The sequence below is a fragment of the Aythya fuligula genome, chromosome 3 (genome assembly GCF_009819795.1).
Source record: "Aythya fuligula isolate bAytFul2 chromosome 3, bAytFul2.pri, whole genome shotgun sequence".
Lineage (NCBI taxonomy): Eukaryota > Metazoa > Chordata > Aves > Anseriformes > Anatidae > Aythya > Aythya fuligula.
The window spans coordinates 33,143,942-33,171,793 of record NC_045561.1 but is presented as its reverse complement, the minus strand read 5'-3'; the positions used below and the strand labels follow the sequence as shown (position 1 = coordinate 33,171,793).

General features: G+C 45.1%; 1 protein-coding gene across 1 annotated transcript; it reads right to left on the bottom strand.

Annotated features, from left to right (window-relative positions):
• Window positions 1-23: 23 nt before the first annotated feature.
• CMTR1 (cap methyltransferase 1) lies at window positions 24-25,993 on the bottom strand. The gene is made up of 24 exons (XM_032184608.1): window positions 25,875-25,993; window positions 25,620-25,754; window positions 21,985-22,127; window positions 19,915-20,073; window positions 18,470-18,562; window positions 17,675-17,746; window positions 16,962-17,056; window positions 16,790-16,862; window positions 16,384-16,582; window positions 14,496-14,614; window positions 14,163-14,259; window positions 12,802-12,934; window positions 12,052-12,231; window positions 11,593-11,649; window positions 10,765-10,822; window positions 10,058-10,126; window positions 9,712-9,843; window positions 9,071-9,193; window positions 8,242-8,333; window positions 7,501-7,569; window positions 6,049-6,096; window positions 5,365-5,477; window positions 4,737-4,845; window positions 24-2,982 (listed from the first exon to the last, which is right to left on the bottom strand). Exons 2-24 carry the CDS (start codon window positions 25,747-25,749, stop codon window positions 2,850-2,852), a joined length of 2,496 nt encoding a protein of 831 aa, XP_032040499.1. The 5' UTR covers window positions 25,750-25,754; window positions 25,875-25,993; the 3' UTR covers window positions 24-2,849.
• Between the last annotated feature and the right edge of the window lie 1,859 nt (window positions 25,994-27,852).

Sequence of the window (27,852 nt, the reverse complement as noted above, 5' to 3'; positions counted from 1 at the left end):
GAAACAAAGTAAATAAGCACTGCTGTGAACTAAAGGGGCTGTATTGGTAAGAGACCAACAAAAGCAGAGAAATCAACACAAAATGATACACAGCCTAATAACAATACATTGTGCAATTAATGTACATCAACATTCCCTTCAGCAAGACCTTCCTCACCCCCCTTCCCAGTGTAATCCCTCCAAATTCACCAGGCAGCAAGCAGCACTGCGCCTCACGCCTGCCTTCTTGAAGGGGGACTCAGAATCATGGTTCAGTGCATCAAAAAAAAAAAATAAAAGCAAATTAAAACCGGGAGGAACTGGAGGCAACAGGGCAAAGAGGAAGTAGCTGTTCATAAAAGCCAGCCGGGAGCTGTTGAGATTTCCTTTGCACCCTCTGAGGCCTCCAAGCTCCGCGGCACACTTCCTAGTCACCCTTCTGCCCGCCAGCCCCCAGGGGAGAGCAGAGCCCTGAGTGGAGTACAGAACACTCAGCAGAGGGAGCAGCACGCTTTGCTGGCATCAGAACAGCCTCAAGGCTGTCTACAGAAACGCCAGACCTCAAATTACTGACTTAAAAAGCCAACTGCGCACAAGTCTGCAAACCACACAGTTGGAGGTGTGTTTTGTTTTTTTTTCTAGCCCCCAGGGAAAGTTCCTTGTCCCTCGTGGAAGTGCCTTTGCCAGAGCAAACTGCCGGTGACAGAGCTCTCGTTCTTCACAGGGGGAAGCCTACCCTTCCTCTCCTTTATATTTTGCCTCTGCTTGAGAACAGAGGGCAGCTGCATGTCATCCACAGGACCCCGTGACAACGTGCAGCCCCTCAACTGTTCCAGTAGACCTGTGTCTGAGGGTTAACGACAACCACATGGAAGAACCTTTTACCCACATCATTTTAGGCTGGAGCTTGACAAAATATGGAATCACTGCCCTGCACAGCATTCAGAGCCATCTATCCATAACCCATCCACGCCCTACCTTTGCCTCCAGTTTCCCCAGAACAGCCGCCCAGCTCCTGTGCTGCTCCCCTAACCCAGGGGTGGGGTTCTCCAGAGACCAAGCCTGCACCCAAATTTGTCTGGTGCAAGGAGCTGGAGCTGTTCCGTTCGTTTACACCAAACTGCAGAGAAATAAAACATGGGCACATGGAAATGACGTGCTTGTGAAGACACGGAAGTGCTCCAAGCTCAGAGAGCATGGCCTGCTTGTAGGGTGACGTTCACTGCATGCTGAGAAGGAGGACAAAACCTATACGTGACGCTGGACCTTGTAGGGTGGGTGAAAGTGGGACTTCCACAACGTGCCGCCCTTGTGACGGCCTCTTCAGGAGGGGTGCAGGGCACCCATGCGCCAATAAACCTGCAGATGAGAACTTGCATGTCTACATAAAGCTTTGTCAAATCCTACATACAATTTTTGGGGGAAAAATAAGAATCTAAGCAACTGCTGTAGTCCCAAGAAGAACTACAGCTTTCTTTAAGGCACAGTTCAGACAACCCATAAATCAGTTTCCTCCCTACTGCCGGTCTGTGTCCAAAAGCAAACAAAAAAGGGGGGGAACTGCTTAGCTAAAAGCAGTCAGCTGCGAGTTACCTTCTGATCTACATGGAAGACCTGGCAAAAGCCCGATGGAAGCCAGAACTGAAGGTAAATCATGCAACAGAAGACAACTTTGAGCCCAGCATAAAAACACATTGAGAGGTCTGCTGACAACACAAATTTCATGCTGAGAGCGTCACAGCTCTGTGCCTTCACCTCAGGTGTAGCGCCAGGGCCAGGTGAGACTTGGAGGGTGTCAAAGCCCGCTCCAGAACGGAATTCTGGTGTCCTTTCCAGGGGAACGGTCAGGGGACTGATTTCTTCCTATTAACCAACGTGGTCAAAGTCAAGATCTCTCTTCGCCGAAGCCCTGGGTCTCCGAACGAAGTCCTATGCTCCCATCATTTCCTCTAAAGACCCCCAGCATTGCAAGCTTCCTTTGTCTTCCCTCCCACGTCCGCTCTCCTTCCTGAAGATTGGGTCACATCGTCGAGTACCGAGACCCAAAGCACCTTGGGCTCAGAAGTACCGTGAGGCAGACGCTCACAAGTTAACCCCAGGCTGCTGCCTCGGGATCAGTCACTGACCTGGAAAGGGGGGGGAATCCTTTTCACAGCAACTTGTAGAGGTCTGAGAAACCCGTGGCACCACAACATCGTGTCGGTGCCAGGAAGTCCAGTCATCACCCGCGCTGGCTCCTGCCCAGTGGGACACCACCACATCGGGATTGCCGATGGCTGGCCAAGTGCCTCGACAGCAGAAATGTCAGAGATACCAACGAGAATACATCCTTGCACCCCAAAGCTAGCATCCCCCCAGGAATTACCACCCTCCACGGGGTAGCGAAGGCCCCTCACGAGGCCAAGGAGCTGGACAGCTGCCAGGAACAAGGCAGGGCTGCTTCAGCCCAGCCCTGCCACCTTCCTCTGCTCCTTTTCCCACTGCCAGGGAAGCACAAGCCTGGAGAGCCCTGACACGCACAGAGCTCCACAAACCTCGCTGAATATTTTTTGCACAGGAGCAAAGAAAGCTGCCAGCCCCTTGGCCTCATGCACGCAGCAGGTCAGGACAAAAGGGCGTTAAGCCTCGACTCCAGGAGGCACCATAGGTGCTCCAGCAGCAGGCACGCTGCCTGGGTCACGCTCCTATATACACTGCCAAGGGAGAGCCTTGTCCTGAGCCTTCTGCGTAGCACCTCCTGGTTACATCTCCTCCAGGGAATTGGCTCTGGAGAGGCCCAGGATAGCTGTGGAGTCTCCCCAGTCTTGTCAGTCCCTGAAGAATCCAAGCTGGGCTCAGCCCCACCCGGTGCCCCTCGAGAGGGCAGGGGGTTAGGGGTAGTGTGCTTGGATGAAAGACAGGACATCCTCCTTTGACAGCTTCTCTGGATCTTGCCTTTTCTGAGAGTCGTGCACTTTGACACCTTCCCCCCACTCCCAGAAGAGGCGGCTGTAATGGCAGACGCTGTGGACAGAGAAGAGAGCAAGATTAGTATGCAAGAAGAAGGGAAGGAAAACCCTGCCACCATGTCAGCCACAAAGAGCACTACAGACACAGCTGCTCTTGTGCTGGGAGCTGCACAGAGGTACTCTATCTAAGGGGTGCCTTAGAGAAAGACCAGTACATCCATTCACTCATCTTACAAGCTTTATAGCCCATAATGTACAGGAACTTCCTAGCCTAAGAGATTTCCTTGGAAGCAAACTTATTAATTTTAACTTCACTCAAGACTCAGCTCGGTATTTGCTGGAAGGAGGCAGATCATTAGGGAAAACCTCCCTCCCTTCCCTCCACAAGTTTTTCAGAGGATGAAACTGTCATTGCAGGCAATGGAAAGGCCTTAATGAAGAATTTAGAAAAAGTCTGCCAGCAGAAGCAAGTAGTCTAATCACTCACTGAGAACCTACTAGAATCAGTAATAGCTGTCCTATAGAGCTTTGCAAATGAGCAGCACTTCGTGCTGTACAAAAGCAGCTATGATCATCCCTTCCTTCCTCCTGTGTGAAATAACCAAGCTCTACTCAGCTGCTGAGAGTTCCGGTCCTACAACGCCATCTCTCACTCCATCCATCAAGCAGTCCTCCCTCCCTGCATCAGCACAGTCCCAGCCATAATGAAAACAGAGCTGCTAATTACTGCCGACACAGCAGCCTTTGGTTTTGAACAAGTACTGACACAATATTCATAGCTTATTTAGTGCTCCTGTTCTAACAAAGCAGTACTAGCACAGCGACAGGAGCACGTCAATGGCTAATTACAGACACGTTAGTGCTTACTAACCACAACACAACACTTCCCTTCCGGAGCCCTACACAAGAGCTCTAAGTCCTCAGCCTTTCATAAAGGTTCATACTGGCCTATTTCTGAGTACTCAGGCAGAACTAACCCCATCTTGAGGCCTGGAGGGGAAAAAAAAAAAATCACCAGGTACCTCTGCGTTCACAGTTTTAAGCCCCTTCTCCTATTTAGCTGGTTAAAGGAAGCTTAAAGATTATGAGTGCAAGTGAAAAGTAGGTAAGGAGATTCAAAGTAAGAAAATCAGGAGCACTTTTTCATGTCAAGCTCTCACTCAGAGGCAGTCCTTGGTAGTGGAGGGTATCTCGAGACCACCAGAGGGCAAAGAGTGCAGAACACCTCCATCCACAAGCCCTGACGTACCACACAGACACAGAATCTGCTGTACTTAAAGGCTGCCTTGGCCTAGTACCCAATGGATACAGGTGGCATTCAGCACCCCCAGTCTTAATGACAGTCCAATGACAGTCCTTTCCCAAGGGGATACCGCTTTTCTCTTACTCTCCCATTAAACAATCTCTGGCTACCTAAAACTTACACCAGAGTTTGGGCTAAACTAACTGGGACTGACTTTTAAATTAGCAACTTCCAACGAAGGATCTGAGCGTTCAGAGATGTAACAAACTGCAGTTGCAGGACTCCCTGCGTGCAGCGAGGTTCACTCACTCACACTGTGCTGTGGATGTGAGAATATTTGTGTTACTCATAGCAATCAACAGCAAAAGCGACAACTCCGGATCAGCAGTTTCCTAAATCTGTGAGGTATCAGTTTATGCAGCACACCCTGCTGGTGGCCAAGCTGTGCTTGCAGTGCAAACAACTGCAAAAACAGCAGAGCACACCTGAAGTCCCTTCCAAACATCCAGATGCAGCTACACCTTTCCACAGCCTCAGCTCTGGCGATTGCCACGGCTAGTACTCACTGAAAGGGTGCAATGGATTCAGAAGGGAGGTCGTATGTTGCTTGCTTGGTCATCTTGTTGAAGAAGAATTTCCTCTTGGAGTTTTTGCTGTATGCCATTGTCCAGGGATCTTGCAGAAAAGCATCACAGGGATTAAATCAGAAATTGAATGAGGATAAAAGCGTGGTATAAATGCATACATAGTGCAAGCAGGGACAAGGAATCTGTAATAGTGATTCTTCTCTTATTCCTTTTCCTCCCTCAAGACCACCTGCCTCCCAAACTTTTGCATTCACTGAGAAAATCCCATTCTCCCTGCATTTAAAAATTGACAGTCTAAACAGGGTATTTCCATGTGCTACTACTCTGAAAATATCTTATTGGTAAACAATTATAATCTTAAAAAAAAAAAAAAGCAGTCCTGTAAATAAACTGATCTACCCACACAACAAATCAAACTGCAGCTGAATAAACTATTACAGAAACACCCTGAACCTTTTCCCAACCTATGCTCACGACAACAGTCAATCTCTAGCCATTGGAATACTGCCATTCACTTTTTACAGAGTTACACAGAGCCTAGTCAATTACTTTTTTACTTGAAGGCACAGAGGAAAAAAATGAAGAGCAAGGGACTCTCCCTTCCTACCATTCACAGTCCGTACGATGTAGAGTCCTGTGGGTACAAAGTGCCGGTCATCCCTGCCTGTGTAGGACAGCCGGGGTATGCCCCCTGAGCTCTTGATGACTTTCATCTCTAACCTGAATGTTGAGAGAAGACAGTGATACAGATTGCTAAACACAGCTACAGATTGTTAAACACAGCTAAACACGGAAGTTTCTTCCTTCTTTGCCCTCTTGCACACAACATGACATCCGCACACCCCTTCCAGAGCACCATAGTCAAAATATGACAGGAGAAATCACCACATCCCTGGAAAATCCCATCTCTTGCTTCCCCTGAATGGCTAGAAAAAACTGCCAGAGCTGTCTAGATCAGGTAGCAAATCCAGTGTTGGAATGAAGGATCTGTGATCTACCACACTGAATCCAAATGGGGTTCCCATTTCAGGTATGAACTCTTAAATCTTTCAAGCCACTGACAGTTCTGCACAAATACTCAAGCGCAGTTGCTGCTCCTACCTCTGGCCAAGCACACAGGCCAAGTCTGTGGCATTCGAGCTCAGCAGCATGATTTAAGAGCTTTACAAGATCTTTCTCCAGGACTCCTCAAGCACAGATCGGCACATCCCTCCCATTCTTCTGCTGTCATGCATTGGTGGCTGACAGTCTCCATAGGCCCTGAAACATCTCATTTCAGCCAGCCACTTACCTCACAAAAATTTTCTCCATCTCTTCCAATCTGTACACTTCTTTCACTCTGGGGGGGAAAGAAGAAACAAGACAGAAATGTGATTAAAAAAATAAAAAAGATTGAACTGTCCTCTTTTTCTGTCCCAGCTGTAAGAATCAACAACAGTTCATTCTGTACAGCATGAGGTGGCTAAGCACAACTAAGGTTCACCTTTCTCCTCAATCTTACGCTTTATTTCTCCTGGCTTGAAAAAATGTGACATCTGCTTTCTCACAGATGGGTTGCTGTAAGCAACATACAAGTGTCCTCACTGCTAAGGAAGCTGTACATTTTTACCCCAGGCTCAGTATACAGAAGAGGAAGAATTGTGAAAGTCGGGTGCTGTTGTTTTCCCATGAGGTAAATTCTCCAAGGTCAGGCCCAGGCAGGTTCTGGCTTCAGCGTGCTGGCCTTGCAGTAAAAATAAACTGAAAGATCTTCACTGTTATCCTGAGGGACACCAAAAACTTGCTAGCTACCTTGAGGTAAAAACAGTTTTGTTTTTTTAATCAGTAAAGATGATTTGGAATCATCGTCCTGTTATATCAAGCTGCTTTTGTGTTTTATTTTTTTGTTCTGAGATGCAGACAAATCAGAAAGTTTCAAAAGCATTGCCTCTGATCAGACATCCCAACCACCTGTTTCACACATGCTGCTATAATCATCAGGCTTCAAACAGCACAGTTTGAACGCTTTTTCATGAGAGCAAAGAACCCTTCTACGACCCATTTCTACGGCCCTTCTTCTTGCTTCATCTTCAGCTCTTGCCAATGCTTCGGGCTCCTCCAGAAACTGTGACTGTCTTGAGTTCCCATTCATCTATCATCAAGCAGAACATCCTCTTTCCTGTACTCCAGCCTCTCTTGCAATATCATGGCACTTCTAGCTAGACTGAAAGCCTTCTGAGACAGAAGCTGTTTTGTCCACAATATGTACCTGATACCCAGCACAACAACGCTCTCGTGATCTGCTATAGCAAAATTAATGAAATCGAAAGTCAGGAGGCAACCAAAGCTTTGTTAGAAACTTTCTTGACATTGTAACGAAAACCTCCTCCTCAGGCTAACCATCTGGAGATTGCAGACACTGATCAACATTGCATTTATCTAACAGTCAGCTTCTCTGTACCTCTGCTGACCCTTCAGGGCAGACAAGAACATAAAAGACTGCAATAAGCTAGCCGTGCGGTAGACATCAGCACACATCTGAGACCAGCGCTGGCCAGTCCACCTATGATGAAAGCATGAATGTCTGATGTGTGAAAGGAGGGCACAAATTCTCTACTATCAGCCTCACCCCGGATATTGAAAGGACTTACAGCCTCTTTCCAGTGAGACCCAACTATGAATGTCAGCTTCAAGTTTAAGTCCTTCATCCTCAAACACAGCAAAACCAAAGCCTGCAAGGCTGAGGGAAACAGGAGTCACTCACCGGATCGGGTTCATATCTGGCCGGCTAGGTTTGGAAACAGCTTTGACAAACTTCTCCGCCAGTTGAATCCTGAACAAAAACAGAAAGAGAATCCTGCAACTGAGCTAGATCTCTGGTGCACCAGGAAGGTAACAGTTTCAGCTGAATAACCAACTAGACACTTCAGTACTTGCAGATTGCCTCCACTGCTTGCCAAATGGGCACTTGAGAAACAGTTTTTCACCACACCCTCACAGTTCGGTGCCAAGTGATACTGACTACTATGGATACTGACCCATATCCGTGCGGAATGGGTCTCCATAGCCTCCTCTACAAGCCCGTGTGTTGCTGAACACACTGATGCCTAAGTAGGCAAGCAAGACTAGGAGAGACATCATGCCCCTGAGGAAGGAAACAGAGGGTCTTTCCTTCTCCCTGAGCCACTTATCAGCGATGCTCATGCATATTCCCAGGGTGCTCAGTTTATCCATGCTGTGCCTGGCTCACTCCAGACTAAGAATGGAGCTAGACCTGCCCTCACACACAGAGACAGTACAGGCAGAGAAGACTATACCCACTTCACTTCGAGGTGGTTCAGTCACAGTTCATCACAACAACAGTGTTTCAGCTGAATGCACCTGGGTGCCTTTAGCAATTCAGCTGAATGCACTTGTCTCCCCGTGCTCAGCATTCTGCCATTAGTCTGAACGTTTCTCAGTCACACTGACATACAAGAAAGAAACTTCTCTAGAGCCTACGTACCTCTGGTTGAAATGCTGGTTTCGGACATCATTGCCATTCAGCACCAAGACATCAAGGATGTGGATAGCGCTGATTTTTCGCTGCGCTTTCCCCTGCAGAAAGTAATACGTAAACTTACTGCTCGGACTGTCTGTTGCTATTTCAGCTTCATTTTGTAGCTTTTCTTTCCTTTTTTTTTTTTTTTTTTGGCAATGCATCATTCTCTTCCAGCAAGAGAGCACCTTTCCAGATATTAGAAGCGTGCCAATTCCCTGCAGCCCATCATACAGTAACACGCCAGCCTCCAAGAACCGGCATATCTCACCTACACAGCTGTCTCAAGGGAGGGAGAGAAAGCAGGACCACAGCTACCATCACCAGCTCTCTGGCACAATAGTGCCTCATCAGGTAGCACAGCACAGAGCCCAGCGTACTACAGCATCTTCATTTGAGGTGCCGGAGGACAACCACACCCCCAGGCAGCAACACCTTACGTTGTGAATATACCTCAAGGATCTTTTTCCAAGGCCTGCGATCACTACTGCACAGTTATGTACCCAAAGAGCCACAGAACAGATTAAGTCTCGGTGGCAATGTCACCTGCTGCTGCATGTAGGCCAACAGCACGTCAGGTCCAAAGGGGTTTCAAAACAATGTTAAAAGCTCATCTCTAGCACTGGACAGAAAGAAGGAACTTAATCTAAAATAGTTTCTCTAAAGATCAAATGCAAAAAAAAAAGCCTCACGCCTGGCACAAATGGAACATTTATTCTGCAGGATCTTACAGAGAATAAGTGAAACTGCTCATTATATCTGCAGCCACTTGATAGGAGAACAAATAGCTTCCTACCTCTCCTTTCAGCTCGTGAACAATCTCCACAGAGAGAAGGGTATCTCGTGGCAGCTCAGTTTTCAAATCCAGTTTTGTCCATCGGTCTGACTGGCGACCATCCCATGTGTAGATCTGTGATTTCTGTGTAGAGAAGGCAGAGTCAGATTCACCTAAGGCCTCAAGAGGGTAGGGGTGGAAGAGAGACCTCTGACCAGCTCCAGAGCATTCCTCAAAGAATCTTTTTGTACTAGGCCATCACAAGCAGTTTCTTTGTAGGAAATTTTAAGGAAGAACCTTGATATCTCTACAGCAAAAGAACAAAAACGCCGTTTCTCATCGGTCATTAACTTTTCATACCTATATAATGAACCAGAAATAGGATACCTTTAAAAGGACAGTGAAAGTAATTAGAGACACTAGCAAGAGTATGGGTCTCTGTGTTGGCTGGAATTACAAAAACAGGGTTAATTACAGTGAAAAGTAGTGAAGTCAGCAGAAAGAACCATAAAATAACTAGCAGCATTCAGGACTGCCGATAAGAATCCTTCCTGGCCTTTGAGGACAGGAAAGAATGGGATGAACCTGCAAGGCAAAATAGCAACACTGAAACGAACCAGCAGAACTCCCAGATGTGAAGTCTGACTGTTCTCAGGACTTACCCCTAGCCCCAAGAGGAACTTCTGCTCACTTCCAGCCACCATACACCGGTAATCCAACACTTGGCGGATTTTTTCCAGTGTACTGGAATTCAGAGGAGTGGGTTTGTAACTGAAGGTATCAATGTCCGTGCCCTAAAGAGTAATGTATGGAAAAGGCAAGTTAGACACACAACAACAGATTTTTTTTTGTTTTTTATTGCATTTACCTATCAATAGATAGATAAATGCAATTTCTCCATAAAAGAATAATCCAGGACTTCTTACTCTCTTAATTCCTGCAGAGAAAAGACCTATTTATACAAAAGAACTCAGAAGAAGCAGAAGCAGCTTCTGTGTGACATCTTACCTGGATCAACTCAAAGAACTTGGACTTGGGATCTGAAGATGAGGGAGCAACACGGGCCTGATCAGGAATCTGAAGGAAAATCCAAACAATTGATAATAAACGTTATTCTTTTGCATGTCTACATGAACCTTTCTGGTTTCAATACATGACAGAACATCTTGCCCCCTGAAACTCCTGCTCTTGGGACCTCAGTTGCTGGAGAGCTCATCTAGCAAAGAAAAGGTCTCACATGTATTTCAAATTTAATGTAGGTATACTGTGTCTCATAGGAAACTCTAAGGCAGCTTCAGAAAGTTTCAGGCTAAATCTTTGATTCCATCCACGTTTCAATGAAACATTGCCATATATGACCTCACTACAGTCAAAGACTCAGGAAAGAGAAAGCGCAGACTCATAAAACAAGACCCTTTGGAGAGCTCTGCTGCATGAAAACCACTAGGTGCTGAGTTCACTCTGTATGCCATCAAACATTGTCAACTGCAGCAAAGCAGAGGAATCAGATGCCTGCTCAGTTAAGCCACACACATAACCTACAAGCATCATCCTATTTGCTTACATGAAAAGCTTCAAATCATCTCTGACCTTCCCCCAGGACAACATATTAAGCCTCTGGTTAGAAAGCTTATTTGTACTCTGGCTCCATCCTTATTTCATCACAGCAAGGATTTCATCACCTTTACCATCTCCCTGCTTTGCAGCTTACTTACCCCCCATAGCTGGAGACACTCCTTTCGGATTTCAGCCTGCCGTGGCTCGATCAGCGTCCTCAAGAGCAAAGAAGCAGACTATTAAAATGGTGAAACCTCCTTGCTCTCATAGCATTAGCATATCCCACCCCCATCACATTTGCATCTTTCATTGTCAGGCTTGGGAATGACAAACACACAGCGCTCCTCACCAGGCTACACTCATAAGAGGATCCTGCTTCCCTCCCCACATAAAAAAAACAGTGTTAATGTTAGGATTCATTCTTCGACAATTTCTGGCTCTCAGGCTCACTCAGCTTTCTATTGTGTGATCTCTGAATGATACCTGAACAGAAAAGTCACGTCAGGGAAACAGCTATACATGGCAATAGCTTTAGGGTTTCTTTTTATATGAGAAATTCACATCCCATGCTTTAGTTTACTCTAGGTACATAACTTAGATGCTCTGATTCACCCCAGAAAAATTAAGAACCATGCCCATCTTAGCCAGCTGCTGTAGAATTGAACACACCAGCCAGGATGGTACGTCCACACCCCTGCTAAGAAGCAGGCCCACGTGTGTTAATCAGATGGCACGCAGTGCATGGTAGCCTTCTCAATAAGGGTGACAGACCATCAGCCTTCAGGACTCCTGCAGCTACCCACACTTTTCTGCAAGCAACTCAGGGCAGAGACAAACTGAGCTACCTAAAAGCACTATTAATTTCCCTGGTTCTAAAGGCCAAGGAAAGTAGCAGCTCAAATTAAGAACGCATTAAAGAAGGGCAATGCAATTGAGTTATGGTAGGTTAGTTCAACCTGTACTGAAAGCCAGAGGAATATACTCACGTGTCTTGAACAAAGGCACGAATTTTAGCCAGCGCCTTTATCTGAACTTTGCAGTGGCTAAAAGAGATGGAAAATTTCAGTCAGGGAGCAAGTTTGTCTACACCAAGATCAAACTACATGGAAGATTACTGGGACAACAGGCAGAAGCCTGACTGATCCTCAAAGAGAATCATTGGATCAGTGTCAGCATGAATCAAAGTGACAAGAAGTCCACCAGCAAGAATTAGGCACTATCCTTCCTTTCCAGTCTACACAGTAGGACGGTACACAGCAGCCAAACAGTCACTAACAGTAATAACCCCTCTCTGCATAGGGCCCCTCTGCTCTGCTAAGCCTCTTGGAGCAAAAGCAGAGCAGTGCAGCAGCATCAACAAGCCTCCCCATGAGTAGCCTGCAACTGAAAGCCATTTTGGCTGACCTGCCTACAGCCAGCAGCCCTCCTTGCCCACAGGCACTCACTTTTCATTGGACTGCACAATGTAATCATAGAAATCCTGGTCCCCTTTGATCACGCTCAGCGGGACAACGAGATTCACATCCACATCGGAGTTGCGCAGCTGGTTGAGTCTGATGTTCACCATGAAGAGGTAGTCCCGCACGTCCTCAGTCCCTAGCTTCAATCCTTTGCATATCACATACCTGCAGAGCAGAGAAATCATTTGGGTTGTCCTTTCCACACAGCCAGCTTTCCTGCCATGCTCCCGTTGTCAGGACAGTATCCCAAACCCCAGGGATTCTTTCCCCCAGACAGCCCCAAGAAGGTGAAATCTCACTTATCACAAAGTCATGATGTGTCAGTTTCCACTTGCCAAAAAAGATTGGGAAATACAACCTTGTTCAAAAATGCTGCAGATCTCCCTAAAGTAGTAAATCAATTCTGCTAAACTTGACAGGTACAATAACACACATAATATGCTCTGGCTTCACTGGAACCTCAGTTGATTCATGCAAAACAGCGTTACATACTCAGTTCCACTGCTTCTCTCTCCGGAAGGAATTCAGTAGAGGCAGTGAAAAGCAAGTGTACTTTGGCAAACACCTTCTTTACCTTGTCAAACATCACAATTCGCTAGGCATCTAAAACATTTTCTCCTCCAAAGCAGTTGCCAACTGAGTGAGGTCACAGAGATTCCATTTGCCTAAATTCATCTACCACTGAATTTTGAGGATGGGCTTTCTGTAGTAATCCCTCATGCTGAAGAATCTCACCTCTCCGAGTTAGCAGGCCGGCTTGTCACAGGTTTAAAGATGCAGACTCGCTCAAAGCAGCAATACAGCAGATAAACAAGCCCCACACTGAATGGAGTAAACAGGTCAAAGGTTTTGCAGACAAAATGTCCTCCTGGAGCAGAGAGAGGAAGCACAGTGACACCAGCAGATTATAAAGAAACAAGGAGATACCAGGCACCTCAATAATCTTCTCTTCTGCAGAAACAGTAAGTGGTTTTGTACAATTGAACAGTATCTACAACACTTTCCAAGGAGTAGGCCAATGTGGCTCCATGAACCATCTTCTCCACATCTCTACAGCAAAGGAAAGAAGCAGTTTTCTGACCAGGATCAAATCAGTATTTGTGCTTTCTCAACAGCAAACCTTCTACCCACTCCCTAGCCTCCCTTCCCAGGCCCAAACTATGCCCCTATGGCACTGCAGCATGCTACGCAAAAGCCTCAACAGAAGAGCAGCTCCATTATGCACAACAAGAAGTTTCAGGCTGGAAGAATACACTAATTGATGTTACCTGAACAGAATAGCTTGTCATCTAGAAAGAAAAGCATATACGCCACGCTTTGCCTTTGAACAACTTTTCCAACTACCCTAAACAAGAAGCAGTCCGTCTGGCAGAATTATGTCTACTTAGAGAGGGAAGACTTAAAGAAGGTTACTCCTTACACCATATCATGTTCAAGACTCCTGCTAAGCAGATCATTGCCTCAAGTACTTCTGAACCCAGGACACAAGATAAATGACAACAGGATAAGCATTCCTATCTTCTGCTCTTGCGTGTCCATGCCAAATGCTAATTAAATTCTGCAGAAGAGAGGAACCATCAAAACCAGATACAGCTGTAATGTCCATCACTTGGCAGTAACGGGTTACAGCTAGAACACCATGAGGCATCAGCTGGTTTTGATCAGAGATGGCAGATTTAAAGGAGAAAAGCCACAAACTAGAGGGAAGGATGAACTGGATTAGTACCACTCTGTTCCAGCCAGCCTGCTAGAATGATCAGAAAGCAGCTGGGCCAGCTGATATAAAGCTCAGATATACTACCCTGTTACCACACTGTGACCTTAGCCCAAGACAGCTACATAGCATATTGTAAGAGATTTAAACTAATGCATTTTACCTCCTGCTCGTAATAAAAAGAAAAACAGACATAGATAGCCTAAGTTTTCTGCCCCAGTTCTCTTAGCTTTGTGACAACCATCTTGGAATGAATGCAGATACACTCAACCCTGTGCAGCAGAGCAGACTTCGTGCCATGTTAATAAAAGTCTACAGCATCTTTCTGCAATGTCACCCACACCTGCCAGAAGGTGGAAGATGATTAACAGACAGAACGTACCTGTCCGGACGATGGACAGCGCTGTAAGAAACTGACAAAGCATCAGCTGTTTGCTTAGGATTTCTTGCAGATTCTCCTGACCCTCCACAGAGAAGCCCTGCAAAGCATATAGCATGTGATTAGCATCTCCACAAATCTGTTGCTCAAGCAAACAATTCTGTACAGTTAAATCATGATTTTTTAAACAATACAAAACACTGCCACCAGGAATTTGAATGACAGCCCTAATGAATTTCATGTTTTAAGTGCTGACACATCAAATATCATATGCAGACTGAGGTACCAGGTACCAGTTTTGGTCATTAGTACAAGAAGAAAAAGAAAGGGACCAACCCCATCAGCCATTAAGAAATGCACTCCCTTGTGATCAGTATTGTCCAAAACAAAATTCCGAAAAGCAGTAATGTTCTCTGGGCGAGTAATGTCTCCGTCTCCATCAATCCCTCCTTCTCCTGAGGGGAAAGGAAGAGACTATTACTAACATGCTTGCAAAGATCAGTACAAAAGATCAGTACAAACAGATAATCTATTGGATGCAATTAACATTTAGTCAGAAACTGCACAGACCTCAATAAGTGACTAAGCATTAATATATTCCCTAGCTCACCACCAAAGATGGTTGTTAATTTAGAAAAACTATTTAGCTTCTGTGGTCATGGCTAAACAAAGCCATACAATAACCACGCTCCAAAGATGACTTGTATATTAGCCACAACAAACGACAAATCACTCGCTGCCCTCCTCTGAGTCAGGAACTGACTGCATTACAATGTAATATTCTCACCCAAATAGAAATGACAAATAGCTGAAACCACTAAAAACGTAAGATTCAATCCCACTGCACAGCTCACCTGTTAGTAACATGTTTTTGTTTTTTGTTTTTTGTTTTTTTTTACAGCAAAGGCAAAATTATTCACATGGTGCTTTGGAAACCTTCTACTGACAATTAGTATAATTCTAAAGAAACATAACCACCTACTTCCAAACACAACGTAATTTGGAGTTAAGAAAAACAGCCCCAAAAATTGTTCACATGTAAACAGGTTTATAAAGAGAAGGAAAAAGGAAATTCCTATTTGTTTGCATGAAGGCCTGTAATTTTCCCATAAGGCTCTTTAAAGAGAGCCTCATTGTCCCCCAGGCTACTGTTTTAGAAAGCTCATCTAAACTGTGTTCTAGAGGTTACCAACTCTGACTTCAGAGAAGCCTGAATTTCTAGTTGGCATTAGTCCCTATAAATCCTCTAAAACTACAGCTTCTATTAACTGAACAACTGCAACACTAGAAAACAGCAGAGATCAGGATGCACGATAGCACTTTGATAACCAAATTCCTCGTCAATCACCCTGTCAGTAAGCAAAGTGACACTAGGATTTGTTACTATTCTTCAAAGCACAAATATCACAGCAATCTGCTTCCTTCCCATCACCGGAAGAGAGTTGTATACATCTCCCTAGATTTTACAGGGCAACAGACAGAAAGGGAATCAAGAAAATACATCACAGTCATTGGGTTATTCATTTCTCCAGGTATCTCCTTCTCTCCATAAAAGCACTAGTGAGTTATGAAGATACAGATGCTGCAGGCATTAGAACAAGGCATTTGTCTGCCCTGCTGCCCTTGCCACGAATGTTCTCTTTAACACATCTAATCCTGAAGCACTAGACATTCTCTAAGAGTTCGTGGTTAGGTGTCAAAAGTGGCAGACATCAAGAGTCACAGTGGTGGCAGGATAAAGAAAAACATGCCAGTGGAAAATCAAACTGGCTACCATCTCTACAGGACAGTCACACTTGAGTTTCCTTTACATGGCCTGAAATAAGCAGCAGGAAGACCATCAGTCCTTGTATCTCCCCTTCCTACTCCGTGAGCCTACACAGATAGCGTGTTTCAGAATTACATCAGTCAAGCGGGAGGAACTATTGTCAAGCCACCTTAAAGCACTCTGCACTTTTCAGATAAGCTCAAGGAATAAGGATTCCAACAGGACACACATCTTCTTGGCAGAATGGAAATAAGTGCAGAAACGTGACTTGATATGCAAGCTCACCAATCTCAACCCCGTTCTCAGATGACAGCCCCCTTCTACTTTGCAAAGTGGTTCTCTAGAAACAGGCGCCTCTAAGATCCCCACGCTGGTACAAATGCCAGCTGCGCCCCTGATGCAGAAGCTGGAGCACAAGCAAAAACATCAGGTAACATTCATGCGGGCACTACATACCATAGTAAGGTTCAAAGAGCTCACTGGAAGCAGAATAGAAGTCCTCTAGCTTAAAATCATTTGGTCCTTTCAAGGTCATGCCAAATCCTTTCGCGTGCCACTTCCGCCTCCACAAGACGTACTCGGAGAAGCCCCCAGGACCAGCACACACGTCAGCAAAGTAGAGCAGCTCTGCATCTCGCTCCTTTATCAAGGGCCTCTGCAAAAGGAAACTGAGGAAATTCTACTCACCCAGTAACAGCTCCCCTCAGTTAAACCACACACACCATCAACTGCACTAACTCAGCCAGAGAAATGTCTTTCAAGCATCTGTTTTCCCAGCAAGTATCCTAAGGATTCTCCTTTCCCTCCACCTGCTCCACTCTGAGAAAGCACAGCTGTCTGAAAGTTAAAGAGAGGCCCTCACCCCATGGAAGTCCTTCGGGTTTGTAAACATGTAGTCAAAGACATGGTCCATGTTTGCCATCTTCATTGCAGCTCTGTGAACACATCAATAGGGACCTATTAAGTTTCAACCTGGGCTCCCATGGCTGAAAGTGGGCATTCATGGGAAAGAGGCTGCGTAACCTTCTACAGACCTGTTCAGAAAGAAAACTCCACGGATCATCTCATAGGGGTTGGATCTTGTTCGGGCTCTACGCATTTCTTCTCCATCCAGCTCGTCAAACACGCTCTGCACAAACAGAAACAAAACCAACCTGGACTTGGCATAGGCTCAAGAGATAGGTAAGCATAAGCATTTCCCGTCCTCAAGCTTCTCACTCCTTAGAGTGCTCTATGAATTTTCTTCTGTCACATAATAAGCACTCTTCTTCTAAGCCACCCCATCTGTTAATCAAATTTAGTGACACCAAAGAATTCTGTACTGATAGCTCCAGAGCCTGATAACATGGTTAGCCACCTCAAAAGCAGTCACAGCTGAAGGTATTTCTCTCACAGATACACACACACACACACTGCAATTCATTAGGGCATGATCAAATCTAGGAAGAAACATGTAACACAAGAAAAGAAAGGGAGTTTGGGCCCTTAGCTCTTTCAAGCCTACAGCCTTTCAGTTGGACTAACCCAGAAAGGAACACCACTGATTTTGTTCACCCCTTTGAAGGCTGAGGTACAAAACAGATTGACAAACAGGCAGTAGCAACCAGGATTCTAGGTCACACCAGTGGCACAGAGGTGACAGAAGTTGTTCTGAGCTCCTGCCAATCACTGGTCATTTACTCAACCCTTTCAATTATTTATTTGCTTCCCCCCAGACTTCCACTCTTCTCTGAGGAGCAGCACTCACCTTGCACCGCAGGACATTACGTAAAAGCTCTTCACTACAGAATTCTGTTTCATCTTCAATCACCATCTTCCTCTGGAGCAGGATGAGAACACACAACAGTTAGCAAATATGGCAACACGAACTTGTGAAGGAGGAAGTCAGTCAGCCACATTCAAGGTGGTATCAGCAGGAGTGCAGCTAGAGGAACAATTCTCTCCTATTCTGCATCTTCAGACCACACACCAATACTTTATCCAGCTTAGCACTCCCCAGGACAAGGCGGATACTGCCATACTGGAGCAAGCCCAGCAAATAGGCCACCAAGATGACAAGGGTGCAAAAGTATCTGACGTATAACAGACTGAAAGAAAAGCTTGTTCAGAATGGAGACAGCAAAGACAAGATCCTACTCCTATCTACATCTACCTAAATAGAGAAATATGGAATAGAGAAAGTGAACCTCAGCTCTTCTCAGAGATGCACAGTGATAGGACAAGAAACAATGGACACAAACTGCAATGCAATAAATGCCCATTAGCTATATGGATAATTTTGCTAATTGGGTTAGGAAACACTGAAGCAGGTGTTCAAACCGGTTGTGAGATTTTTTGTACTTGGAAATATTCAGAACTCAACCCGACAAGGCCCTGAGAAACCTGATCTAGCTGGATGTGCTCGAAGCAGAGAGCTGCAGGAACAGTCTCCAGAGGCTTCCTCCAGCCTAGATTTTCTACAACTTTTTGACAAGGCAATTGGTTCAGGCTGAGCATTCCCATGTCTTCTTAGGCTGGTAAGTACTGGGATCTAAAAAACTACCTTCCCCACAGTCATCCACTCCTTCAGCTCCTGGGCATCGGGGATTTCCGTGGTACACTCAAGGCACCAGTCCACCTCCTCGTAGGCACTGGGCTGCAAAAACAAAACATGGGAAGAGTCAAGTAAGATTTTCCTAGTAAAATGTAACTACCAGTTGCTTCCAAAAGGTTTGCCTACAAATTCTACCATAGGGGGTTATGCCATGACTTTAGGGCCATATAGTTTTTCCTCCTTGCCTAAATACATTTCATTACATCAGATTTAATAAATAAAAAAAACACACAACAACAACAAAAAAGCAGTACTATTCTCTCATCTGAAAAATAACCAATAAAGCCAAAGCCTAGTACTCTCAAGGTGCATTTTAGAAATGTTGCAAAGGAGACAGTTGACAAAAAAAAAAAAAAAAAAAAAAAACTTCCTGATGGTGTTTTACACATCCATTCACACAGTTCCTTCTGAACGACTCCCTCATTCCATGACGTAGTTCAGGATTTAAACATTTCCTTATGATGTTGGGAAGAAATTGTTATGGCAGTAAGGACCAGAGTGATACCACTCTTTTACAAAGAGAGGCTGCTGAGATCTACTCACCTTCTTACATTTGTTATAGCAGTATCATCCACAAGAGCAAAGCATAGGTAACAATTGCTGTGAGATGCAGAAACAGGGTGAAGAACGAGCCCTAAGCCAATAAGCCTACAGAACAGATTTCAGATTCCTGGCTCTGGAGGAATAACCCCTGCTATTATTTCCAGTTGCTGAAAACTACTCCAGGAAAGGAGAACCAAGTACAATAAAGCACATCAATAGCACTGCGGCCCTTCACTAACAATGACTGTGACCTTCTGGCTCAGCCTCCGCTTGACCAGCTCCCTAGGATTCAGTGTTCCGTTTGTTGTTTGTGTGTTATTTATTTCTTTTTCTCTTGAAAACAAGGATACAGCAGCTGTTTTGTATCAAATAACACCAGAACTGGGCTTTAATTTCTTGACAACACAAACTTCTACTTTCAAATTTTCTTCCCTGTTGAGGAGCTTGTCAAGAGACAGGAATAACACATCACAGCATTTTAGATAGCACTGCTGAACACACCCAGAAAAATACTTACAAAAAAAAACACCTACGCAGGTATGAAAAACAATGACATACAAAATAAAAAGGGTAAATTCACAACAGCTTGATAGCAGCTTCCCATCACATTCTCTACTACAAGCTCAGAAACAAATCACACAGATCACAGCAACACTCCACCTGAAAGATTTGGTGCCACACCATTAATAAATGTGACATAAAACAAGTTTTGACATGCTTTGTCAGGGGACAAAGTTAGGCCTGGGTCTACCACTTGACAGTAGCAGTTATATCAGCACTCAAAAAACGTTCCCAGAGGGCAAATCCTGAACACAGCAATGGAAAAAGGATTCAAAACAGTAAATACTTACCTCTGGCTCATCCTGCCAATCAATATTCAGCTCCCCATCAAATCCTTTGAGGGTCAGCCCAAAGCCCCTCCTTCCCTTCTGATTGGAGGCCTCAACAATATCCTTTCTGCCTTGGCCGTATTTTCCCAGACCTTCTCCTTCCCGAAAGCCCATCTTGGCCTATAAAGAAAACAAAGGGAGCACACTGAGGCAAGTGGATTTGAGTTTATGTAGCTACTGGGAATAAAGACTAGCCCAGAAAAGAGCCATCACACTGAGGTGACTTGGAGCCACTGAGAACTTTAATCCCAGTTGTGGCTTTCAAGACTTAATACGGAGTTCACTCCACTGAGGCAGAAAGGTAAAAAAAAAAAATGGATCTAAATAATGATGTTTGAAAAGAGAACTTAGAAAAATTCAGGAACAGACTGCTCCAAAGGAGAAGTAGCAAGAAGCCAGGACACATCCACCACTGCGTTCAGTGGGTTTTTAAATTCATATATCAAAAGATGCTGGCATGAGGGAAAAACATCATGTTGTGGTGATATTATTTGTTGTGAATATGCAGTCACACACATTGCAAGCATTAGTTAAAATTCACCTAACACCCAGAGGAGGGATGCAAGACACACTGCTCCTGAAACACACTCCTTTTTTTTGAACTGAAGGGATGACGTTCATTAATTGCTACCTTAACAGCTTTTCTATCTATTATTTTTAGCAGTAAGAGAACCAAAAAAAAAAAAAAAAAAGCATGAATGTAGCCAATTTTACTCCCTCCAATATTTATCCACAGAACAATAAGTAAATGACAGACTTCAGAACTTTCGCTTGGATGAATAAATCATCCATATGCTCCCTCCTGTGAAAAGCAACAAAGACACTGCTTGTTATCAACCTGTATGAGAAGCAACACAGTATTCGTCAGTTTTTATACAGAGGTACATGGAGTTTACCCATTGCCTTTGCTATCTGGAAAGGCAGTCCTTGAAATATGTACATCCAATGTGACAGCCACGGAGCCTGCTATACATCAGTTCTGAACGTCTAGTAATGAAGAACTATTTTCCTTTTACTTACCTAACCAGCATGGAAAGACTGCTGAGCCCCGCTCCTCTGAGAGCAGCACAGCATAAAGGGAGACCTGAGTTCAGTCCTCCTTCAAGTCCTGGACCTCCTGTCACATTTCAAGTCATACATAACTCTGCCTCATCTTTCCTGCTGCCCCTGGCGATAACATTTTTGTTTCTCTTGTCAAGAATAGCAATGCTCTCAGGATTATGATGCTCACAATACCACAGTGATGAATTTTGCATCAGGAAACATCTGTAACAGCACAGACCCTGGGAAGCTTCTCTACAACCTACTATTGCCTTTAGACCCAGAAAAAACTTGCCAAATTTGGGACTACCATGAGAAAAAGAGTCTACAATTTTCTTAAAACTTCCTAGAAATTCTTTCTTCCCCATGCTAACACTACGTAACGAAGGGGTTGATGATCATCTTCAAAGTTCAGCTGTCACAGTTACTGTAATTCACAACTCCATGTGTTTCCAAGAAACTTCTGGCCCTACATAAACCAGAGCAGCACTGCTTGAAAGAAATACCTTAACAATTACGGTAATAATTCTGCAAGGGCTGCCCAGCCAGCTGCCAAGACCAAAAGGAATTAATGTCAATCCTACACTTTGTAAAGGCCTTTCTTACAGGGCATCTGTTACATCTGTTAACTCAACCATACATAATTGCAAAATAACACAAGGCAGGACTCTCTTTTTCTAGCTCAGCAAACTGCCTGAACCAGAAGTCTTTCTCTTCACATTCACCTCGCTGCTCCAAGGCCTGGAACATGAATTCCCCCCCCCCTTCTTTTTTTTTTTTTTTTTTTTTTTTTTTTAAAAAAAAAAAAAAAAGCCAAATCCCCATCTACAAATCTCTCTCAGCCTCCCCCAGCTGCTTATTAGCTGGATCAAACAGAGAACCTCACTATAATGATGATCAGAATCACAGTGAAAATCTCAGAATGGACTGGTCTCCTCAGTGTGCTCTCATCAGACCTCGATAGTTTGGACCAAACCTCTTTTGACCTACCATGAGCTTTTGAGAGACACTGTTGTACATTGAGTAGCGGGATGAAGTACCCTCCACAAGAGAGTCTTGTTTGAACTCATTGCTGAAGACTGGTCTTTTTTCGTCGCTCTCACTCTCAGACCCACTGCTGCTACTGGAAGACTCTGAAAACAAGAAAAGCAAGAGAAATGAATATCAAAAAAATAAAAAGGAGGAAAAGCAAGACATCAAGTAATCACATCAAGAGCTATACGCAGTGTGACTCATTAAATCCTCTCAACAAACACAGAGTCTGACAGCACACTTCAGAATCTCAAACATGTTACAGGAAGCACTCAGGTGCAACATAGAATACCACACGGAACCAACACTTGGTTATCAACCCTTTTGTCTCAGGATTGCACACCACCTCTCTCAGATGATGGATTCCACACACCCCAAAGGGCCTGCAAACCCCATGCCAGCAGCACAGCAGGCCATGGCATGACCACAACAGTACATTGTGCTGTGCCTGAGCTTTACAATAATCCTAGACAGTCCAGAGCTTCCCTCCTGAGGGTAAACAGCAGTTTCTGACACCTTGATAACACAGTGTTAGATTCTCCTCATTTCCCTACCTAATTACAGATGCACATGCAACCCTGACTTGAACAAAAATCAAGTACACAGACATCTACAAAATGGCCAATAATGCAGAAAGACAGAGCTGCATCCTTTTCAGCATGCCACAAGAAACCACGGTTGACTCCATCACCCACCTCAGCAGCAAAAGCCCTGAGTTCACTACCAAAAAAGGCCATTTTTCACCTCTAGAGAAGTTTACCAATGCATACAAATCCATGCAAAAGAATGTCAATCTAATTTAAAAAAAAAATAAATAAATAACCAAGGTTCAAAGAAGTTAAAGAAGTCAATGACCCAATCAAGACAGAAGTGGAACACCACACACAGCACGCACCCAATTTTTGTCACCTGAAAGCCACCTAAAACTGATGCAGCTGAGCCTCCGTGAGCACCAAACTTTGGGCTCTGCCCACGCCCAGCTCTACCCTGGAATTATTTGGCCTAAGAAGCTAGGCCTGGATGAGCTAGATAGTGCTTTGCTTGAGATGCCCAAAGCTGTTTCCTCTGAGTGTAGCTGGATCTGGGCAGGAATCAGGCGGTAGGTGTGACACAGCTGTCTCAGACTGCCCCGCACCAGGTGAGTAGGGAGGGAGGCCCTACAACCCAGGGAGTTCTTCCCCTTTTCCTGTGGTGTGATCACTACAAGGATGAAGCAACGGCACACATTTCCTTCCTGAAATTTGTCTGGCACCAGCAGTGGGGCAGGCCATAAAGACTACTGGAGCAGCAAGCCACAAGTATAGCCACGCTCTTCATTGGATCTCTGCCTCTCAAGCCTCCCTTGTTCACAAAGGGCTAGAAAACACCCTTTACTTCTTTGTACAACTACAGGTTGAAATATACCTAAGTTGCCATGAGATAATACAGAAAATTGCTGTTAATAGAATTTATCTTTTCCCGTTTATCATTTAAAAAGAAATTAGGTAGCTGCACATGTTTAAAGCATGGCATAACCTAGAAAGGACTGAACTCTTCTTAAATTTGTTCTGATATAAGAAAAAAACACAATATTCCTCTCCCAACTCACAGATCTCTATTTTCCTGCTATGGATAACAGAGCATCAGTGGAGTAACAGGAAACAACAGGAAAATTAGCAAAGGTCATTACAACAGGTCAGAAAGTGAGAGACCAAAGTGAAATATGCAGCTGTGGTTAAAACTGTTTCAATGTGTGTTCAACCCCTGCAGCTGAACTATCACCCTTTAAGATAACTTCTGTACTAGAGCTTACAGTACCAACCTTTGAAACTTCCAGCTCAAGACAAAGAAAGCTACAACACAGCACGTTTGCAATATTATATGCACATCTTGTTTTCCAAACATCTGTCATAAAAGCTACATTTCCCTTTCCTTCACAAAGTTCTTAGAGATGAACTAGATCAAAAAGGATTTTACTTTAGGAACAGTTAGTGCTTTCTGCTTCTCCAGTCCACAGCTTCAATTGTCTTTGATGCCTGCTTTTGAGCTGTTTTTTATTATTATCATTTTTTGTTTTCCAGGTCTCGTGATGTGCCTCAAACACAATACCCATTACAAAGTCTCAAGAAAGTTCCTTCACAACTCTTCTTTTAACGTTCACTAGGCCATGATCAGTAAATACATATATCTCAAAACACTTCTCTCTTCCAACCTACTTTTTTCCATCTGAAACCACAATGGATGTAACAGACTGCCAAGCATCTAAACCTATCCAGAATGTCTTCCTTGAACTGCATTGACTTGTTCCATAAAGTTTCACAGCCTATCTTGACCCATAACCAAACTCAAATAATAAAAAGAAAAAAAAAATGGTTTGAATTTTTCAGCCTAGTCCTGTGGTCAATTCCTGATAGCCTCTATCCCAACTCCGACACCCTACAACTCTACCTCCTCATTCACCTCGGGTCTTGCAAGGCATACAAACACCATACCCTGTCACTACGCCTACTCCCAAACTGACCACTCATCTTCCATACACATTCCCTTCTGTTTTCACAAGAGGAAGGCTTCTTTCTGTGCTCAGGCCCTTTTTCACTAATGCTATTACCAAGGGAAATCCCAAGACTGAGAAGCAGCAGGCACATGTATGAGGCAACATGAACTACCACTGCCCTAGGAGAGTTTAAAGCGCTCTGCAATAGGGATAGCAATTGCGTAGGGCACCCTCTTCATCTTTGGAATACTCCAAGTGAGAAAGCAAACTCCAACAAACAAACAAACAAACAAACCAGGCAATTGAGTTAACTCCAAAGCAGTTTTTCTTCCTGAAACCAAACACCTGTAAGCTTCCACAGCTTACAACAGCAACAACAAAAAAATCACATTGAACCAGCAAAGAAGACAGAGCTACAACACAAGAGCCCCAGTCTAACATACCCTTTGTATATGTCTCAATTTCTCCCATCTGCTAAAAATGTGGCAGTAATGTTGGTGTGGTTTGTTTTTGGTTTGATTTTTTTTTTTTTTTTTTTTAATACAATGAGGCACTGTCATAGAATTATCTAGTTGGAAATGACCTTTAAGATCATCAAGTGTTACCATCAACCTGACCTAACGAGTCCCATCACTAAGCCACGTCTCTTAGTGCCCTGTCCACACACTTCTTAAACACCTCCAACATGCAATCCTTAGGGTTGGGAAAGCCCTCCAAGATCATCTGGTCCAACCATCCCCCTACCACCACTATCACCCGCTAAACCACGTCCCTAAGCACCACGTCCAACCTCTCCTTAAACACCTCCAGGGATGGTGACTCCACCACCTCTCTGGGCAACACGCCCCAATGCCTGGCTGCTCTTTCTGAGAAGAAATTTCTCTTTAAATTAAATAAGTCAGTCTTAAATAAGATTCTCCTAAACAGTATCATGTTCTGGTACTGTACAGATCCTTAGTGCTGAAAGTTTCCAAGCCAGAAGTAGCACCTGAGCCTGAGAAGGCTAACGCTGTCCACACACGACCAGAACTGCACAGCTTTGGGGCACGCAATTCTCTGCCATCCACCTCCGCCTTCTACGCCTCACGGGCGAGGATTTAGACCCAGGCTGGGCGCCCACCTTGCGTGGTGTGATTGCTGAGCTGCGCCTCGTCGTCCGAGGTGGAGCTGAGGGTCAGCCCCAGGTCCTCCACCTTCTTCTTCTGCTTCGCCTGCGGGCTGCCAAAGCCAGGCTCGCTCCTCCTCTTCATCGCGCCTGCAAGAAGCGGGTCACAGCCGCTCAGCACCACTCAGACCTCCCCCAGCCCCCAGCCCCCCCCACACCCACCTCCACCCCAAACCCCGACCCCCCCGGGGCTCCCTCACAGCCCCTCACCGCCAAACCCCGAAGGGCGAGCAGCCAGCCCCGGCGGGACAGCGGGCAGCGAGGCCTCGGCTCCTCCTCCGTGCAGCCGGGGGGGGCTCCGGCCGCTGCCCCCCGGCCCCCTCCGCCTGCCCCCGGTTCCCTGCGGCCGCTCCCGGCCCCGCCGCTTTCGTTTCTCGTTTCCCCGCTCGCCCCCGCCCCCGGCGGCGCACGGCAGTGACGCGGGGCCCGGCGGAAGCCGCCCCCCTTAGCAACGGCCCCTCCCTCGCCATGGTGCTGAGGGGAACGGGCCCTTTATGTGTCCCTGCCCTTCGTGTATGCGCCTGCACGCAAAGCTTACACGCACACGCGCTGAGTATTTTGTGAATATTTGGTGGATAAGGGTGGCAGCGAGCGGTCAGCCAGTTTTCTGGCGTTTTTCTAGGGAAAAGTTTCCCCCGTGCTTGCCCCACCATCCGCTCCCCCTCCTCAGTCATGACTGACTCCTGCTCCAGGCGATGAACACACTTCAAGAGTCATGAGCCCAAGCTGCCTCTCCAGAAAATATTCACCTCTAGGAAGCCCGTAGCTGCCCCCCTCCAGGCACTTTGTCCTTCAGTAACCACGCCTCAGTCTCCAGACCACATTTTGTACAATAAAAGCCGAACACACAGCTACAGAGTCCTTGTCCTGGTGGCTTCAGGCACTGCTGAGTTGTCTGGTGCTTCTCACAAAACTTGAAATCCCAGGGCTTAATCTTAAAACCAAGCCAACAGGAGAGCACCAACAGACGAGAATACTGCACGTTACTAGGAAAGTGTAATTCATGGTTACCTAGCTGCTTTCAGTCGTGTGCCTGAATATATGAAGTTCCTGGAAAAGGGACTAGGAGGAAAGAAGGAGGAGCAGCAAGGAAAATACTATCTTTAGTTAAAAATAAATAAATAAAATAAAAATGGGGGTGTGGTGTGTGAAAGGCCAGACTATTATAATCGGTTATATGTTCTCCAAAGTTAAATGACACTAGCTGCTAAAGCTCACCAAGCACTAGGAAGGTGGATTAGGTGCACGAGAGAAAAGTGTTTGCCAGTTTGATCTTGGAATCCATGGAAATGCAGTAGGAGTCAAGCAACACAGCATGTCTCCAGTGACAGCCCCATCCCTTCACGCACTACAGTTCCTTGCTAGTTATTCCTGCTGCCATAGGCAGTATTTTTATCACCCTGCAAGGTAGCGCTCCCAAAAGCCAGCAACAAGTCTTGAAAATGCATCAAAGGTGCTGCAGATTAACTGTGACCAGCCCTACAACTGTTATGAGTTGTAACCTAAATCCTGGATGTGATACCCCAAGTGCTTGATGCCACACCAAGACAGGTAACAGTGCACGGCATGACACCTGCAAGTGGACATTCAAATAGGGGAATGACTGTGATGCAGCTGGCCCAGTGTTCAGGACTATTATTCGTGTATGCAAAGAAGAGCCCTTCAGAGCAGGTTCATGACTTCAGGGGCATGTTTCCTTTATACAGCAAACAAACAAAGAACACAAACATCTGTATTCTTATCTAGGCAAACAACAGCAAAACAAAAGGTTCTTAAATTGTTGGAATAGATGAAACGTTGGTATCTCATTGATAAGACAATTCACAGTAACTCAAGTTTTATTCTTCTCCAAATCTGAAAGATAGTTTTATTTGTTGTTGATTGATTTTGTAAAGGAAAAGAAATGGTGATAGGCACGCATTGTCTACTAGAAGTTCATGACAACTCCCACCAACATACAGGGCAGTACCATTGTGCCCTCCTTCAACAGTAATTTCCAACCAATTACTCTAACACTCAATATGGATTTAAGAACTCACCTCACGAACAAGATCCATATACACTCACCATCTTCAAAGTACACTAAGAAGCAAGGTTGAGGTTGCAGCGATAGCACCACTAAAAAAAACTTACAAAGGAGAAACTCCTTGGTAAGCCGCCACCCTTCCCTGGATGCTGTGTCCACCCT